This window comes from Perca flavescens, chromosome 8, assembly GCF_004354835.1.
Source record: "Perca flavescens isolate YP-PL-M2 chromosome 8, PFLA_1.0, whole genome shotgun sequence".
NCBI lineage: Eukaryota > Metazoa > Chordata > Actinopteri > Perciformes > Percidae > Perca > Perca flavescens.
The window spans coordinates 4010760-4030212 of NC_041338.1; the positions used below are offsets into that span (position 1 = coordinate 4010760).

Consider the following 19453-nt stretch of genomic DNA (forward strand, 5'->3'; position numbering starts at 1 on the left):
AACAGTGTGTTTAACTGTTTAAACTGAAACTGCAAACGTTAGCATGGCCAGCTAGCTTACACAGCAGTAACGTTGACCTAACCACATTGTTAGGCTACTTCCTAGGCCAAGGAGCATTTCATTTCGCTACTACATCTTCTCTTGTAAACTTAAAAGTGAACCGTACTGTTCCATATAGCTTGTCCAACCATGTACGCAAAGCATCCAAACAAGGTTTTGAAGAATTAAACATTCGACTCTCGTCATACTAGCGCTAACTAGCTCTACGCTACAATACAAGACATGAATCTTCAACTAGTGAGGGAGCCGGCTGTTAGCATTGGGCTTTAGCCACAATCTTGTAGCCATCATGTGCATATTTGAAACACATTTTATAGGGTTCTTTTTTTAAAACACGTCCGCTGGAAACATTAAAAAGTCAAAGGCGGCGTTTAAACCAACTCCCAGAGCAGAAGTTAGCTGAATTACGTAGCTAGCTACAGCTATTAAAATCTGCCAGCATCAGTTGTTGCTTTAAATCTCTGTCTGAAATGAAAGACTGGGTGTTTCAATAATTGCTAACAATTTTGAGTGGTAAATCTGCCCTGTTATCACTGTAAAACCGCACGTGTCATACAAAATGGGAAGCATGACAGCCGTGACACACAAACGGTTAATTGAAAACTGAAATACTAACGATCGGCCCTTTGCCAGGTATGAGGCAGTGCACCCCGTAAGGAACTGGACTGACCTGAAGCGCAGAGTGGGGCCGTACCGCCGTTGTTATGCCTTCACCCACGCCGCCATGCCAGGAGAACCCCTGGTTGTACTGCACGTGGCCCTCACAGAAGACATTTCTGATAACATTCAGGTTAGAAGCAAGAGCCGCATGCTGTTGTAATGGTGTGTCTCACTTTACCTCTTGGAGGACAGTTAAACATCTGGAATTTACAACTTTTTGTTCCTCCTCTCAGCTGACAAATGGGATTATTCCTGTGTGAAAAAAACAAAAAAAACAATACAGAGACCTTTTAAACTGCATGTCCCTCTGGGAGCAGCCTCTACAGTGCTGACTTCCTTCCCTTGGTGTGTACAGTGAGGAAAAGGTAGTTTTGACAACACAGCAATATGAGAATATCCCATGGTGTGAAATCCACAGTTTTGCTCCAGATATAAAAAAGAGACTCCTGCCTTGGCTGCATCTATCTAGCCAAGAACACTGGGAATGGGCTTCTACTGTATCTGGATGAGTGATGCATAATGTGTCTTTGTGACTCGACAAAAATGTGCGTTTTTCTTCCCATAGAGTATTGTCCGTGAGTTCGCCACTCTTGACTCCGAGGAGGATGTGAATAAAATAAATGCAGCCGTCTTCTACTCCATCTCCTCCACCCAGGCTGGCCTTCAAGGGGTGGAGCTAGGCAACTACCTCATCAAGAGGGTGGTCCGAGAACTACAGGTTAGCGGGGCTGGGATGCAGGATGTAGTTTAGTTTTCAAAATGAATTCTTACTGTGCATCAATGTGCGTTTGAAACACTGGCCTCTGCATGAACTGCATTTAAGATTTATTTATTTTGATTAGGACAATGCACATTAATCAACATTTCTGTAAATGCGCCAGTGTTAGCCAGTCGGACTAATTTTCAACTGTAGTCCTAGTTGCATGCATGTCTTTATGGTGGGAAGAAACCATTGCTATTATTGTGTGTGTGTGTGTGTGTGTGTGTGTGTGTGTGTGTGTGTGTGTGTGTATATATATATATATATCAAAAGCCATTTAAAACACTGTGAAATTACAGCCAAATTCATTTTATATCTTACTATATAATACTTTAATAGAAGGATTACTTGAATCCATTCTATTTGAATTCCTATAAAGACTTGGCTTGGGTAAAGCATAAGGTCACAAGAGGCAAGGTTAGGTAATCACATGTTATCTAAATATAATAACTATGAAACACCCAGTCTTATCAGTGAAGCTTTCAAACCAGCCTGTCCCATTATAGCTACGTACATAATAACACCTTATCATTGACTGTGCACAACACGCGTACACAGATACAGCCTGCAGAGCCCCTCCCTAGGATGTTTCACTCTGTATGACTCACACACTGAATTCAATTAAAGGGCTTTACGGTAGCCTTCAGTTGTGGCCCAGCTGGCACAGCGTTATTCCAGCGAGGAAATGTAGCCGTGGCAGGCAAGATTTTTCTTTGATTGCTTTTCAAAAGTTTTTTTTTACTTTAGTCTCAGTGCTGAATCATAAATCTCCCACTTGTTCTAGCACTTGCCTATACACACATGAATGCATACACACATAAACAGTGTAGTCACTAGACAGGCAGTAATGAAATCTCATGCATTCCTCTCAATAAGCGCAGAAGAGCCCTTCATGTCGGGCCACTCCAGCTAGCACTTGTTAAACGATTGGAACATTGAATGGAACATCAAAAGCCACTCTGCCCAACAGGTTTTAGAGCTTTGAGCTGCTTCCACTTCAGTTATTCATGCAACGGGTTTTGATCCAAGCTTTTCACTTATTGGCATTTTCATTAATGGAAACATACGGTTCAATGAGCTCCGCAGATATTGTGTTGTGTTTTCTGCTTCAGCATTAGGGCTGCTTGTGTCAGTGGTTGGAAAGTAGGTTATATTGCACAGTGTTGTAAAAGCATTTCCGATGGGGAATGTTGTCTTCATCAAGAGGTCTACTAGCTTTGCAAGTCAGCATCTTCTCGATCATCTTTGTTGTCTTTCTAATGCAAAAATAACTAATCTAAAAAAAGGAGTGCTATTTTTTAGCTTCTCTACACTACACTAAAAAGGCAGAGCAGCAACTAATAGACAGTGACGATGGGGGGAAAAAGAATTAGAGTTAGACAGAAAGGCAGTTTCTGCAAACAAAATGCTCTCAGCTTTTTAAATGAAAATAAACCTTATTTTGATTATTGCAGTCCATGGTTTAAAACGACTACATGAATATGTGTTTTGCTGCGTCTGTATGTTTGTCTTTTATGAATAGTTATTTTGCAGTCCCTCCAGGATTTTGCGGTGTCGCGATCGCAACAATTCACGCAAATTCGACCGATCGCCGCGAATTCGGTGCGACTCGCAATTTTGACCAATCGCCACAACTTTACCGCAAATTTGACCAATAGCCGGAGCTTCCCGCGACTTCAACCAATCACGGCAGTTCCACGTGCAGGCTCACTAAAACCACAACACAGACTTGTGTTCTGCAGAGGCCCTGGCTTTGTGACAGGGCTTTCCCTCACGTAAAGGTGAAGAGAGGAGCGGCGCAGCCACAGAGAGGCCGCTATGATGATGGATAAATGATAAAGTGGAGAAGAAAAGGTCACAGTCACAGTGATTTAAGGTGAAGGGAGGAGGTCTTGCTTGTCTTTGTAGATTGGCCCCTGGAGCACAGGTCTGGCACTGCTCCAACCTTTGCTTCTGTATCCTTACCTCCCTGTTCCCTTTTCACCTCTTCTACCGCCTGTATCCTTATTGCCACCACCCTCTTTTCTTTTTTCAGCCATCAACATGGGAGCACCCAGTAGTTCAGAGTAGAGGTTGGAGTGAAGAAGGCGTGATTATGATACAGTGGAGTGAGAAGAAACAGAAGGGCAGAGCCGGCGGGATGTGGAAAGCGAGAAGGCTAAATTTTAAAGTGACGAGACCGCGAAGTCGAGGATGAAGAAAAGGAAAACAGTTTTGCAGAGTAGCGTGTCCTTCCGGGGGTTGTCTGACACTTTTATCTGCAGCCACTTTCACTCTGCCTGCCACATCTCTTCGTCACTTATCAACCCAGACGCCAGAGCACCAATAGGGGGAGGATTTTGGCGAGAGTTGAAGAGAACTCATGAGGTGTGTGTGTGTGTGTGTGTGTGTGTGTGTGTGTGTGTGTGTGTGTGTGTGTGTGTGTGTGTGTGTGTGTGTGTGTGTGTGTGTGTGTGTGTGTGTGTGTGTGTGTGTGTGTGTGTGTGTGCGCTTGTTTAACTATATTCGTGGGGTCCAGTATACTTGTGGGGTCCCGACAGCTTTGTGGGGCCAAAATGCTGGCCACAAGTTTAAAGGGCTGTTTGGTTTGGTTTTAGGATTAGGGATAGAATTAGGTTATGTTTAAGGTGAGGGTAAGAGTTAAGGTTAGGCCTTTAGTTGTGATGGTTAAGGTTAGGGGAAGGGGCTAGGGAATGCATTATGTCAATGACGGGTCCCCACAAAGATAGTGTGTGTGTGTGTTCGTGACGTGGGGGAGAGGCGAGTGAAAGAAAAGGACAGGTATTAAAGGTGAGAGTAAGGGACTGAGGAGGAGGATAGAATGAGAGGGAGGCAGGATTGTGAAGCAATGGAGTTGATTTGGAATGCCGTCCCTGTCTGAGGAACTAAAGGACCGAGCAGCAGCCTGAGCGAGAAAATGTCGTTTTGTGTTTTGATGCCGAGGTGGAGCGAAGCTGGTGCCCCTGCGTTCTGCTGCGGATCAAATCTCTGCTGCCTCTCATCTGATTTCTTTACACCGTTACCTTGTTTTATCATCCCCATCCCTTTCCTAGCTTTCTTTTCCTTCTTTTTTTCTCTCAAAGCTGGCTGAGGCAGGTTGAGGCAATTCTGCGTTGAAGTGTCTCTGCACGCACGTTTGTGCAACTTTTTGTGTTTCAAAATAGGGGATTATTCAAACTTTTTTTTTTTAAACACTTAAATGCATTGAATGTTTTCCATTCCAACATTCCTGCATACCTTAGGTCTTTAGAGACCTGTTCCATTTTTAACACAATAATATAACATTGCTTCTAAACCTTTCTTTCCTATATAATAGCAATAATAGTAAACCCTCCAAAAATATGTTTTGCCATTATTTATTTTTTGAAACATTCGTAGATAGAAAAGTTCCTTTTCAGAATTTGTATATTTTTAACGTTGATTTTAAAATATATGTTTATATGCAAATTGTACTTTGTTACACATAAGCGACTGTAACTGCTGAGTGACTGGTACAGAATTATCTGACTGATCACTTTGGATTAAAATATAACCCTCACCTTCAGCTGCTTCAGACAATTGTTAATTTTCAGGCTTGTTATAAAAAAAAACAACTCCAACATCCAAGAACGTGCACTGTGCCATACACACTAATGCTGCACCATCTGTGACATGAGCAAACTTGGTTCATCTTATGTCCGTGTCAATATATAGTATCAGACGTCTGGCTCAACGGATTTCCATTGCTGGGATAAAGCTTGAGATCTCCTGCGTGATGTCCCTCCCCTTTCGCTATCTCCGCTATCGGGGCTTAGCGCCGCCCAGGACTGTTGTGAAGAAATACAAAAGTCGAGTCAGTCACTCCGGTGCCGCCGGAAGATCCGCCGGATGTTCCTCACCTTCAGCTTTCTTTGTGTTGGCGTTCTAACCTCTGGTGGATTTGTGAGGACTATGGTTAACTGTTCCTCAGATCTCTGCAGGGTAAATCCAGACAGCTAGCTAGACTATCTGTCCAATCGGAGTTTTCTGTTGCACGACTGAAACTACTTTTTAGCGTACACGTGTTCCACCAAAACAAGTTCCTTCCCGAGGCTATTTTGCAGAGGCACGCTCATTGTGTCCGGCGCTTAGAGCCCGTCCAAGACGATTGTGATTGGTTTAAGAAATGCCAGTAAACCAGAGCACGTTTTTCTCCCATCCCGGAATGCTGTGTGGACTAGCCAGACCCTCCTCCGTGGCGCTGTGGAGGAAGGTCTGGCATCGGAGACTACACAGGGTGTAAAATGGTGTACTGTAGATTATAATAAAGGTATGCATTTTAAGGGTTAACTCTACCTCCCTCCCTCCCTCTCTCTCTCCTCATGTCTTCCAGAGCGAGTTCCCTCACATGGCCCAGTTCTCCAGCCTGTCTCCCATCCCGGGCTTTTCCTCCTGGCTCCAAGGGCTGCTCGGCCAGTATAGGAAGGAGGGCCGGGGCTCTGACCTCCTCTCTGAGCAGGAGTGGAAGGAGGTGGAACAGGCCACCGACTCAGCCCCGGGGCCCCCGGCCGCTGAGGCCCTCCGCAAGCTGATCGCCACCGGCGAGTGGATGCGCTCTGAGCGCCTGACCCGCGTCCTGGAGCCCGTCCTGATGCGTCTCTGTGCCTGGTACCTCTACGGTGAGAAGAGGCGAGGCTACGCTCTCAACCCGGTGGGCAACTTCCACCTGCAGAACGGTGCCACCATGTGGCGCCTCAACTGGCACGCTGACACCAGCCCTAGGGGCGTGGCCAACTCTTGCGGCGTCATGGTGAACTATCGTTACTTCCTGACAGAGACGTCTAAAAACAGCGCTCTGTACCTGCAGAATAAGGTCATCGTTGCATCGGAGCAGGTGCTGGGCCTGGTGTCCCAATTTCAGAAGAACAGCAAACTGTGAGGATACATCGCGGCTCTGTTAAACGGCACTCTATATCATTAATGCATTAACTGAGACACTTACTTTGTTTAATTTGATTCTAATGTTTGGCCATGTTTCTTTAGAAGCACCACTAAATTGAAGCTGAATTGAAATTAGAACATTTCGGTGTCTCATCCCATCTTCTGTGTGTAGTGTGCATAGGTTAGGCTTCTTGCCTCATTGGGCTTCTGGTTGAAGCGGTTTGATATTGTGTCAGTGCCTGCCAGGCTGAGAGACTGCAGCTAATGAAGCACGGGGCACCTATCAATGCCTCGCCATGTTCCTGGATAACAGTGTGTGTGTAACGGTGAAGCGCGAGCAATGAGAGAGTGCAGCTACTGGAATAAATGATGTTTTAGATGCTTGCATTTGGCTGAACTGTCTCACTGCAAACATGTTGATGAATGGGAGTGTGTCTGATTGTGTCTTTTATTTTTTACATTTTTTTCTTGGGTTAGGGTTTATATACACCTGCTGTTACACTGCTTTTTTTCCCCCACTGAAGCTCAATACACTAAAGGCATGAAATCACTGACTGGAAATATTATTTCATTTTAAATAACTGTTTTTTTTTTTTTTTTCTTCTCACGGCTACTTGACTGTGCTCATTCTGATCCACGTACGTACGTATGCACGCACGCACGCACGCACACACACACACATCACAACTGCTCTGTACAGGTGCCAAGCAGGGCTCATATCAGCCCACACTCCATTGTTGAGAAATAATATATCACAGCAAGTTGACTGTGAAATTACATTTTATCTCTCCAAGGAGCCAAACTTTCTTTTCCTTTTTTTTTTTTCACAATCACTGCCCCCCCATCCCCCCTTCTCTCCATGTGCTGCTCTGTGTCCTAGAAACTAATGGAGTGGGAAATAAAGTCAAAATGAATAGCTAGATTGATGGAAGTCGGTTGTGAAGGAAGGGGGGAGGAGAATCAAGCAGCATGAAAAAAGGACAGGTGTTTAAAGGATGCCCCGTGACGGACAGTGCCAGTGTTTTCCGGAGATATCGGAGGCAATAAGACACCCATACCTCTCCGTGTGCGAGGGGGACATCGAAAAGAGCGACACTCTCGAAACGGTGGACGATGCACACTTATGGTATGGGTTGCCATGGAAACAACAGTGACATATTCCACAGATGCTGCTGGCAGCTTGTTATAAAGTCCCTGCTGCCCGAGAACGACCGACGGTAGTGACCACAGAGCGGTTTAGGTTAAAAGTCAGGCAGCTTTTAATAATGAACTTTTTAAAAGTATATTATTAAGTATATTAGCCGTACAGTGAAAAGTAATTACTTTTTGATGGTAGTCAGGCAGGTATTTCCCATAGGATTAAGAAGACAAATTGCTCACACAGCGAGCAGTTCCAGCTCTGAAATCTGATTTATGGACACATCGGTTCCAGCTAAATGGAATGATAAAAACCTCCTCAGTGGAGACTTAAGAGGACAAGTCCAGTTTCCATGTGTTAAATAGAGCTAATTTGAAAATGGTCAAATAAATGGAATCTGGGCGCCCGGGTAGCTCAGTTGGTAGAGTGGGTGCCCATATATAGAGAGTTACTCCTTGACGCAGCGGGCCCAAGTTCGACTCCAACCTGCAGCCCTTTGCTGCATGTTGTTCCCCCTCTCTGTCTCCCCTTTCATGTCTTCAGCTGTCCTGTCAAAAATAAAGGCCAAAAATGCCCCAAAAAATAATCTTAAAAAGAAAATGGAATCTGAATATGTAATTGTAACAAAGGCATCGTTGGATACTACAAAATATCTGTGATCAAATACAATAAATTTGTACAGCTACAGTATGTTGCTAGTCTAGAAATCTAGCTTGTCAGGCTAGTATGTTGGAGCTTTTTGTAGACAAAGTAAGTCGCTGCAAGTATTCCGATCGCTGACAATTTCCAAATTGGCGCAGTGTGTACTTAGACCAGTCTTCATTTGTATCGAACCAAATTGCAGTTTTGTCACATTTCCAGCCCAGCACACGTTGCTAATGGATTCACAGCCAAGTTCAATATGGTACATGCTCCGTTGTCTGACACGTCTCAGAGCCAATACTTTCCAAAAAGCAGCAGAACACCTGATTACAATTGATTAGAAACTGTCTGCTGTGGAAATTCATGCGTCATCTAAAAATAATTCAGTAATTCAGACAATCCTTTTAGTTTTTTTGAAGATGGGGAGCGCATGTGTGCATGGCGGTGGTGTATTTCATTTCTTGTCCCTCATTGGGAGGAAATTGCTTTACAAATGAAGCTAATCAATTTTTCACAGATCACAGTGGCCAGAAAAAGTCAGAGTGACGGTAGAGTGGTGGCCGCAGCATTTTCATGTTCTAATTCATTCTGATAAAGTCTGAGATAGAAAACCTTTTTTAGTTTAAAGGGCAAAATGATTGAAGTAAGTTCTGGATTGTACCACTGATAAACTCGGTATGTGGTATTTTATATTACATTGTTGTCAAAACATATATACAGTATATAATAATGAATCATTGCATTCCAAAACCACTTGAACAGTTCATTGAAATACTGTCATGAGTTTTGATTGGAAATGGTGCGAAAGAATCATAATGTCACATTTGACTGTTATTATCAAAGAGCTCCAAACACTTAGTGTCTTTTTCTTAAATGAAATGCTTCAATTGCATGTCATTTCATTGAAACACTTAATTATATTAAACAGTATAGAGAGTAGAGCCCGACCGATAAAGGATTTTTAAGGCTGATATCGATACAAATATTTGGTGATTTAAAAATCCAATATTCCGATATATCGGCCGATATATATTTATAAAAAAAAATCCAGAAACGCGTAACAACACATAAACAGATTTCCCTTACATTAGTTATTTGTGGTTATTTATGATAATGCAGTTTAAAAATAAACTTAATAACAGAGGAACATAAAAAAATATTTAAGTTCTGATATAAGTAAATCTTAAGATATGAAACTTAAAGGGTTAAACATGAGTGTTGCCAACAGGGAGGTGGTAGAGTGCCCTCTGGTGGACAGACTATGCAACGCCAACACTCAGAACACGGTTGAAGGGGGTTTCGTCCGTTTAGATTTTTTTTTTTTTTATATTATCGGCCATTATAAATGCTGACACCGATAATATCGGCAGATAATATCGGTCGGGCTCTAATGGCGCTTTTCCATTACATGGTACCTGGTCGACTCGCCTCGACTTTTTTTGGTTTTCCATTACGAAACCATTAGTACCACCTCAGTCGAGGTTCCAAGCGAGCTGAGGCGATACCACAAGGTGACGTGAAAGCGACAGAGGAGGGTGTCCTGAACAAACCTGCCATTTTTAAATAGTTTAGCCAGCTGTGGTTTTTTTTGCGGCCTCCAGCTTCATTTGAAACTAAATTTGTCTTCTGGCTGTGGCGACAACAACAACACACCTTTGACGTTCTGTGTGTGTGTGTCGCGTTAGGTCACGGCAGTTTACTGCGGCGCCGCTATGACGACCAGCCACGCTGAGGCGGTACTAAAATCTGCAATGGAAATCGGACGCACAGCGCATCGAGTCGAGGCAAGGCGAGTCGAGCAGGTACCATGGAATGGAAAAACGCCATAATAGAGTACATATTGGCACAGAACACAAACCTATTTCAGTATTTGTTGTGATCCCTGTGCCACCGAGAAAAACACGGAGCGTGCATGTTACACAGCACGTACATGCTGTCGGATTCATCCTCTAGTGACGTCCTCACAAGCAGAAACGGCAGGAAAAATGTTCATGTATGAAATCAGAATGTTATTCATTTTTGAGATTTAAACACGATGGAAAAACTCTTATTGAACGTTTAACGTCCGCTTCTTGAAACCATTTGGTCATTTGTTGTCCCAGCCAGCATACAGTGAACTCTGACCTCAGCCGAGTACTGACAATTAGCCTATGTTGCTTTTTAATACACAATCAACTCTGAACCTCAGCCAAGCTTAAAGACCCTGAAAGCTTTGTTTTATATTATATATTTCATAATGTTAAATACTTACGACTAAATAGGCAATATTTAAAGTTAAATCTCGGGAAAAAAAAAACGTTGGTATTATTTATTAAGCATTTAACACTCAAAACTGCTCATCTGACTGTGTGGGTGTGTTTTGATCAGATTTCTATTGAAAAATAAACACTGTCATCAGATTTTGATTCAAGCGTTGCTGCTGAATTATGATTGTTTTATCAAAAGTGACATCACTGATTCCAACCAGAGCCCTGCCCACTTTGAACCAGTGAGTAAAGCAACCCGTTCTCACTCCAAACTTGTAAAATACGAGCGTTTGGACAGTGGCTGTCAGCGTCAGATATGGCGCAAAAAGCGCCCTTCAGCGTGTTTGTAGAACGCACCGTGGAGAGCAGCAGCTACACGGCGCTTGAAGATGACGTAGCATTAAGAGCGACAACAGTAGCGAGTAGTATGAAAGCCCGAAAATCCGCATAGGGAGGTTGGTTGGGGTGGTGGATGGGTCAAACAACACAGGACGTTCACTGGGGATCGTGTCCCACGCGTCACGTTTCCCAAACCCAACCGTCCCGTTCTTCTTTTCCTAAACCCAACCGTCCCGTTCTTCTTTTCCTAAACCCAACTGTCCCGTTCTTCTTTTCCTAAACCCAACTGTCCCGTTCTTCTTTTCCTAAACCCAACCGTCCCGTTCTTCTTTTCCTAAACCCAACTGTCCGTTCTTCTTTTCCTAAACCCAACTGTCCCGTTCTTCTTTTCCTAAACCCAACCGTCCCGTTCTTCTTTTCCTAAACCCAACTGTCCCGTTCTTCTTTTCCTAAACCCAATTGTCCCGTTGTTGTCCCGCATGTCACAGAAACGCCAAAGGCACCTGACAAAGCGTCCATATTTTACGAGATGGGAGTGAGAATGTGTTGAGTAAAGCATGGATAAAACGGCATAGACAGAACTCTCTAATGTAAAATAACCAAAAGTGCTCCAACTTTGGCAGCATTTGTTGTGTTCAAGTAGGACCCAATCGCTCACTAAGACTCATTGAAAAAAATAAAAACGATTTCAGTCTTTAACTAGCTATTGTACAACCTACTTTTCAGTAAACTAAAGTCAGTAAAGTATATCTGCTGTGATGTTAAAACGAAAGAGTGTGATTTGCCTCAAAAAGTCAATGTACTCTCTGATGTGTTTATTCGGGGCATCAGCTCAGGTTGAAGGATGGATTCCTCTGGAATTTTATAGGGTTTGGCATTTTATTGTAACACTTACTCCTGACATTTGAGGAAATCAATGCTTCCCGCTTTTTTTCCCTCTCCCGAGTAATTTTTTATGACGAGGACTTTTGCACACATGTTCTAAATGTCATTGTGTGGTCTATTCACGATGTTGGGAAAGTGGGATTTTCAGTTAAAACTGAGAGCGAGAGAAAAAAAAAAACGTCCCAGGCCGGCTGGCTTTACCTGCAGGCCATTGACTTTCCTGTATGTGTGTGGATGTGTGTGAGGGTAGAGTTCATCCAAGTGTGTTAATCCATTCTTCCTGGTTTCTGTTGCTGGCCCTCCCTCCATGCTTCTCACCTCACATCACCACCATTCTCCTCCTTCTCCACCCCCTGGTAACCCAATCCTGCACCCACAGCCTATCCAATCCCTTGATCCGTCTTCAAAGGGCTTCACGTTTTCACGGGCAATCAGGACACACACATACACACACGTTCCACATGTGGATAGCCACACACTCTCACAGGGGTGCGTGCTGCCTTGTGAATATTCTCATATTTTGCAAGATGTTACCTTTAGAGGGCAGCAGAGTTTCACTCAGAGTGAATTATTAGACACTGAGCACATAGTTAGGAAACAGGCTTCCCTGATTCGTTGGCTGGCCAAACACCCTCTTTCCCTTGCTTTTCTAAATGACTGTAACCTCTCTCTCTTCCTCCATACCTTCCTTTGTCTCCTTCCTCTGTTATTGCTTTCAGCTCACCCCACCCGCCCACTCTGTCCCAGTTGCGGAGCAAGTTGGAGATTGACAGATCTGCTATATCTGGTTATAGACTGTAATTAAAACTAATTTGGCTTGGTGATGGCCCTTCATCCATTGCAATTAGTCAGTATTAGTTGACCTGACGTCTTGTATCAGATTGGGTTATTGAATGGAAAAGAGGTAAACAGGCAGAGGTGCCATCACCCTAGGGTGACAGCCACTTCAGGCCTGGTACAGCTGCCAGACAATTAGAACGAGAGTGGGAAAACTCTCCACATGTCTCTCTCTCTCTCTCACACACACACACACACACACACACACACACACACACACACACACACACACACACACACACACACACACACACACACACACACACTTCTGCCACTTCCTTGGATGACTGAGACAGTTTTCAATAAAAAGTTGAACACATTCCATAAAGAGCACAGGTATGCACATTTGCGTAAAACACACAGTTGGCTATGTTGCCGAGTTCATTGATCGGGTAAACAGTCCCTGGCCCCGAGGTAACGATCACTCAAAGTCACCCTCCATTTGTCCTTCCCTGTCTTCATCTTTTGCCCTTGATATCTAGACCACCTGGACATTTTTGGAAACACCTTTCTGTCCCTTTTGCTGCTAATGTAAAGCACCTCCTACTGTGCATCAGAGACCGAGTACCGAGTCAAATATCCCAAACTTTTGACAATTGGGAAACATACCAGATGTTGAGAGACTTAGCAGAACAGGTGTTCTGACACACATTGTTTGTACTTGCTCTATTTCACCCTGCAGCAAAGTTTAAATGACAAAGCAAAAAGCAGTTCCTCCTCTTGAGTAGAAAGACGTCTCGAAGAGACAAAGATGTACAGCATAATATATCAATTTACGAAAGGTTAGTAATTTATCGATCAGTTTTCCATTGTGCAGACATCTTGTCAAACTTCTGTTTATGGAAATCATTGCCATCATACCAAAAGATGAATGATATCCCACAGTGTTACCAAAGCACTAGCTACATCGTTTAGATGCATACTCCACGCAGCAGTTGTTACAAGAAACTACCTGATCCACATTAAAGGGTCTCCAGCCATGTTAGTGGCTCTGTGAGGCTGTACTGAGCAGTGGTAGCCTGGATACCTGCCAAACTTTGCCCCTCAACAACATGGAGGTCGGGAAGTTCGGTCTGGACTTGATCCGTTGTGGAGCGACTATGCTCCAACCAGAGCTGTTTGGACCAATCAAATTGTCAGGGCGGGCTTTATACCAATATGGACAGGTGATCAACAGTAACGTAATCAACCACATCACCAAAGAGCGCTTGGGTTGAATTTGTTTACAACAAACACGGCTGCCGCTGGAGAAGTGAGATGTGTTGATTCCGCCATCGCGTCTGTTATAGAAGATATCGACAGCGCATTCATTTTAAAAAAGAGGAACAGAGAACCACGGTCAAGGCATTTGGCGATCGGAAAGATGTTTTTGCCGTCCTTCCTACGACATACTTCACATTCTCCGTGGCTCTGATTGGTTGTAGGTCTATCCAACTGAGTGCAGAGGCAACTTTCCTGGTTCGGGTTGAAGCACACCCTCATCTAATCCCAGCCCAATGGAGCGGTATCAGACTCATATTCTGACTAGAATCTGAGTAGGACCACGTCAGGCTAGAGCAGTGGTGCTTTGAGCTAAAACATGGAACATGCTGATGTTCAGCAGATATAATGTTCAGTATGTTCACCATCTTATTTTGGTGGTTAGGGTTAGCATGCTGTCTGTACACTTACAAAGTTCTCAATGCTTCGGTTAACATGTAGGGACCCTCATTATGCTACCGTTGAAGTTTGGTGATATTTTGAGCCTTTTTAGTGGTACTAAATAGTGATCTGTTTTTACCTTCCCTGTGCCCCGAATACTAACGTTGTAAGCTAATCAGCGGTCCGCGCTAGCTTCTTTCAAGCTACAAACACATTTGATTAGCATAAAAACATGTCCCAGAGAACGATCCAGCGGGTACACATCTGTTATTAACCCTTGGTTCATTTTGCGCCGGAATTGTCCTTTAAGGATCATTTATGAAGTCATGCCACTAATGAATATGTCATTAAAAGCTTACAGGTGTGAGACGAGCAATTTTAATGAATTCCAGCTTGTCGCTTCAAAAGATTCTTTTATCTGATGAAAATACACAACACACGCAGTGAGAGACTTCCACACACAAACTGAGTAACCAATCAGTGGCTTTTCCTGTCAACCCGGTTTGTCTTTTACAGTCACTGCGTGCATGCCAGCGAGCCATTCAGGCGGTGGACCTCCTCCACACTTTGTCTCGCCTGTGCATCTGCAGAGTTATCTTCAAAAATCGGTTTACTCTATCTCTCTCCCTCAGATCAGCTCGCAGTGCACTCTCTCCGTCTCGACTCTGTGTCTACCTCCCTTCATCCAGAGCTGCATATTGAAAGGATACGTTGTCTCACTTCATGAAGCCGTGAGTCTCATTTAAATAGATGCAGCAGCTGGGCTGACACGCAAGCCTCGCCTCGCCTCGCGAATCCACGCTCGTCTTGCAGCAGCAGAGGGGAGAGCGGAAGCCGACAATGGTGTGACAAATTGCGTTTTCTTATTTTCATTGCGCTGATTTATTCCTTCCCTCTACTGCGCTGCCACCCATCAACACCCCACTACCCACACCCCTCAGCCACTCCCCCATCCTGTTTCCCCATTTCCCACTATCCTTTGGAGCGGAAGGCCTATAGCAGTGGTAATGAGGGAGGTTAATTGGCCTTGCTGTGTCTTTAGGAGGCTGGATAGGGACGATGGCAGCGGCAGGATGGGGGACTGACAATTTTCTCAATTTTCTTTGGATGCCCACCTGCTTACCCTCTGCTGTTTTCACATAATCTGAAATCTTCCCCACTGAGAGTCCTCTTTATCTAGTCAGCGTGCACATAAAAGAGAGGCATTCCACGTGGAAACTTTCATACAGACACTGCCACCTTTCACGCTATTCAATTACTCAGGGGTCACACTTTAGATACCGCATGCTGTCAGAAAGCCGAGTTGATTTGCATTTCCGGGAAACGATAGCACATGTTGGACAAAAAGAAAGGCGATGAAATGTTCACTGTGATGGATTGCCTGTCACATGCAATTTCCAAAGCTCTGCTAGCTGTTAATGTTCATAACGAAATGACTGAAAATCATAAAGTATCTTCACGTGCAGACCAATGTTCGAGTTTTGGATCAAAATGGGGTTATGATGTGTACACGAGAAGCCTGGTTAGTCATATAACTGTACACGTGATTCTAACATGCATCCATGTTTCCATTATCTTAGCACTTGAGGATGAGCGGTTTGTTTTCTAGATGTCTGGACTTACATGCACCATCAGTATACCTGCCTCTGCTGGACCTGGCCTCTCTATTTGATCCCAAGTAATGGAAGATGAGACAGTAATCCTTACCAGTGCTAGACTTTCATTTTCATTCCAGCATAATTAACTACCCTTCATACACTTATCCGACTCTTTGTTGTGCTGACTTATGCGAACAAACTCCAGCACACCGTATAACTTTGCAAAAGATACATTTAATGGCAACGTTTCGGTACCTGGGCAGTGTGTGGGAGTTTGTTTGCAACTTTTGACCTACTCATCCCTCTCCTACGCACCTGTCTCATGAAACAGATGTGCCTAAGTGTTATTCTACAGTACAGTATCAAACTTGAGTTGATGGTGCCCCTGCACACAGTGATCAGAAACCTGGATGAGGTTTTTATAATCTTTATCTGCAAAGTAAGCAGTAAGTACGATATTTCCCTCTGAATTATAGTGGAGTAGACGTAGCCTATAAAGTAACAGAAAATGCAAATACTCCAGTAAATTACAAGTTCCTCATGATTGTACTTAAAGGGTAACTACCGTTTTTTTTAACCTGGACCCTATTTTCCTATGTTTTTGTGTCTAGGTGACTGATGGGAACAACAATCTTTGGCCATGGTCCAGTAATAAGCGAGATCGCTGCAGTCGGCAGCAGCGAAACAAGCTACAATGTAAGTTAATATGGCAATTGTCCAGCTTGTATTTACCTTCACAAAAGTGCTCGTTTTGCCGCTGACAGGCTCAGATTAATATTCTAAGTATCCGACAACATTATGGAAAGGATCCCTTCAGAAACTATGTGTTTATTTTGTACCAAAACTAGAGTTGTGATGGTTGGAAAAGTGGAAAGATGACCCAAAACAGCTTTTCACAGTTTTACTTTCTTTCTGTGGACTTCGAATTAAGTGTATTTTACAATGCTAAAATCACGGTTTATTTACATGGAGTCTGGTGGGTTTAGCGAATGCAATTTCCCGGATGTTTTTATGTTTAAAAAAACAATCTTACTCTTTAACAGAAAGGTCCACCTCCCTAAAAATCCTTTCCATAATGTTGTCAGACACTTTGAATATTAATCTGAGCCTGTCAGCAGCAAAACGAGCACTTCTGTGAAGGTAAATATCTGGAAAATTGCCCTATTAACTTACATTGTAGCTTGTTTCGCCGCTGCCGACTGCAGCGATCTCGCTTAATACTGGACCAATGTCAAAGGTTGTTGTTCCCATCAGTCACCTAGACACATAAACATAGGGAAATAGAAATAGTAAATATACTTGATTATTTTCCATGACTGGCGTCTAATAATGTGTTGTCCCAGCCATAACGCTTGCAGTACGTGTATGTACCGGGTATAAAAATGACAACATGGTTCTTTGAGGTTATCCTGAAGACAGCCCTTCTCCCCAGGGTGGTATATTGTCTAGAAGGAGGCACTGCCTTAAAAGCCAGAGTCAGGGATCAAAAGTCTCCTGTGCGCAGTTGGCGTCATAGATTACATAAACGATCTCTGGCTCTGAAACCAGGATATAAAGAGCAACACATAATTGGAATAAAAACAGCGATGACACACATTACACAAACATATAACAGGGGTGCTAATGTGCTTGTAAAGGCACTTTTGCTTCCTTGAAGATGGGGAGCCACTCAAACAGCTAATCATATACACTGGAAAATGGAAATCTTAAGTAACATAATTTGTAACTAAAGCAATGGATTCAAACCCATTATACAACCAACCAGCGTGGTCCTTTAAGTGAAACACTTCAAACATTGGACTGTGCACATAATGGCCTTCACACCATGCATGAAATTAGATAAATGCAAAAGTATCTTTGAGAAATAGTGTGAACTTGATCTCCATAATTAACAGCAACTGATAAAAGACACCTGGCTGTAAAAGAAATCTTGTTGAGAACATTTTTCAGCAGCCCTAGGTATCTGTAAATTTAAATATACTGCATAAAACTATCCTGCGGCATGTGTCTTACAATCCATGCAACCCATCCAGCAGGTATGTGTGATCATTTTAACTCAACAAAAGTGAAATTACAATTGTTGCCATTTTGTAATAACAGTGAATGCATTATTTGTGTTGTTCCCCTGTGTAGAGAGAGGGTTGTGAGGTCAATGCGATCCACTATTCCTTATCCATCTCTTTCTGTCTCTTTACCATTACTTTCATCAGCACCAACACCCCCTTCCTCTCTATTTCCACTCCATCTCACAGCCATTCCCTTCCTTCTCCATTGCAGTCCCTTCATCTGTCTCGATGCTATACGGTCGGTTAGGCCACTCCAGGTGACCGATGAGCAGCGCCATTGATCACTATAAAGTCAGCCTTTTACACTTAATGAAATCCCTGTTGGCTCACTCCACACATGCAGAGCGTCTGGAGGAGCTCCACCAGCAACCCCCACACACAGACGCATATGGAAGTCGAGTGTTGGTGGGAGCTTGATTAAATCAATATGAGTATAGAGAGATGGAGAAGGCCGGCAGATAGATGGATTCAGCAGAGCGTATTCATGTGTTGTACTCAACACTGCTGCTTATTCACACATCTGTTGCTTTTTCTTCTTGACTTTTTGGCCCTCTGTCTCACGTTGCCTCTCTGCCTGTATTTGTACATGGCTTTTATGAACGATCTTAAGGAGCCGTAGATTTTTCGCTGGTTCATTTACAGTACTCAGAGCCCCTGATCACGGACACGTCTCCAAGGGCTTCATGAACAAACAACTGGAGCGAACTAAATCCACACAGAAAGGACGGCTAACACCCCCGGAGGTCAGCACTCAAGGGGCAACTTTGAAGACCTTGGTTGCTCTAAAGAAATATACATATACAAATATGCATATACACGTGTGTAGGAATAATAAGCCACACACACACACACACACACACACACACACACACACACACACACACACACACACACACACACACACACACACACACACACACACACACACACACACACACACACTCTAAGTCAGTCTTAACAGATTTTGCATCTAAACTAGTGTATATCGTATCGTCTTGTCACACGATCAAATAATCAAATAGAGACTGGACATTGGACAACACCAACATACAAATTACCCAGCAATCATCATGGCATATCTGTATATGACAAAAATACCAAAGAAAATAAGAAATTATTCATTTCAGGGTTATGGTTAAAGGCAAAGTTGCCACCTTTCAGCGAAAATTCAAAATAGATCATTTTGTGTCAATCTAATGAATTATTTAAATTGGAATAAGTGCCCTGAACCCTTTTACATTTTTAGCAGTAATTACATTCGTTCTAGGGTGAGTTTTCCCCTATATCCTCATGATTGAATCGAATGTAAATCCACATTTTAAAACTGATATTAAACTAAAATTATTCCTTTGGCATCTTTGTCAGCCTATTTTTTTTTATAGCCCTAACGAGTTTGCACCCCTGCATTTAATTAAATATTTTTTATACTTTATTTAAAAATGTTTGCAGTTTATGTAAAATAAGCATATCATTTTGCTACTGGCTATTTTACATTAAAAAAAACATGTGAACCATGGGTTTGCGTTTCCGAGGGCATGTACATCAAATGGCACCATTTCTTATTTAACGTGAGTTCTTGAACACATTTCCCGAGGTGGCAATTTGAATCACTCGCAAGTAAATCTCGCTCTCTGCCCAACGCCTTAGATTCTTTTCCTGGTTTTTAAAGGCTGCATTACAGT

The 19453-nt window shown here is 43.2% G+C and overlaps 1 protein-coding gene across 1 annotated transcript in view; it reads left to right on the plus strand.

The window, feature by feature from the left end:
* mlycd (malonyl-CoA decarboxylase) overlaps positions 1-6930 on the plus strand; it is a 17640-nt gene extending 10710 nt beyond the window's left edge. The window contains exons 3-5 of the mRNA XM_028585618.1: positions 694-850; positions 1286-1438; positions 5832-6930. Of these exons, the coding sequence (XP_028441419.1) occupies positions 694-850; positions 1286-1438; positions 5832-6377 (856 nt within the window). The 3' untranslated portion in view covers positions 6378-6930. The remainder of the gene's footprint in view (positions 1-693; positions 851-1285; positions 1439-5831) is intronic.
* Positions 6931-19453: the final 12523 nt, after the last annotated feature.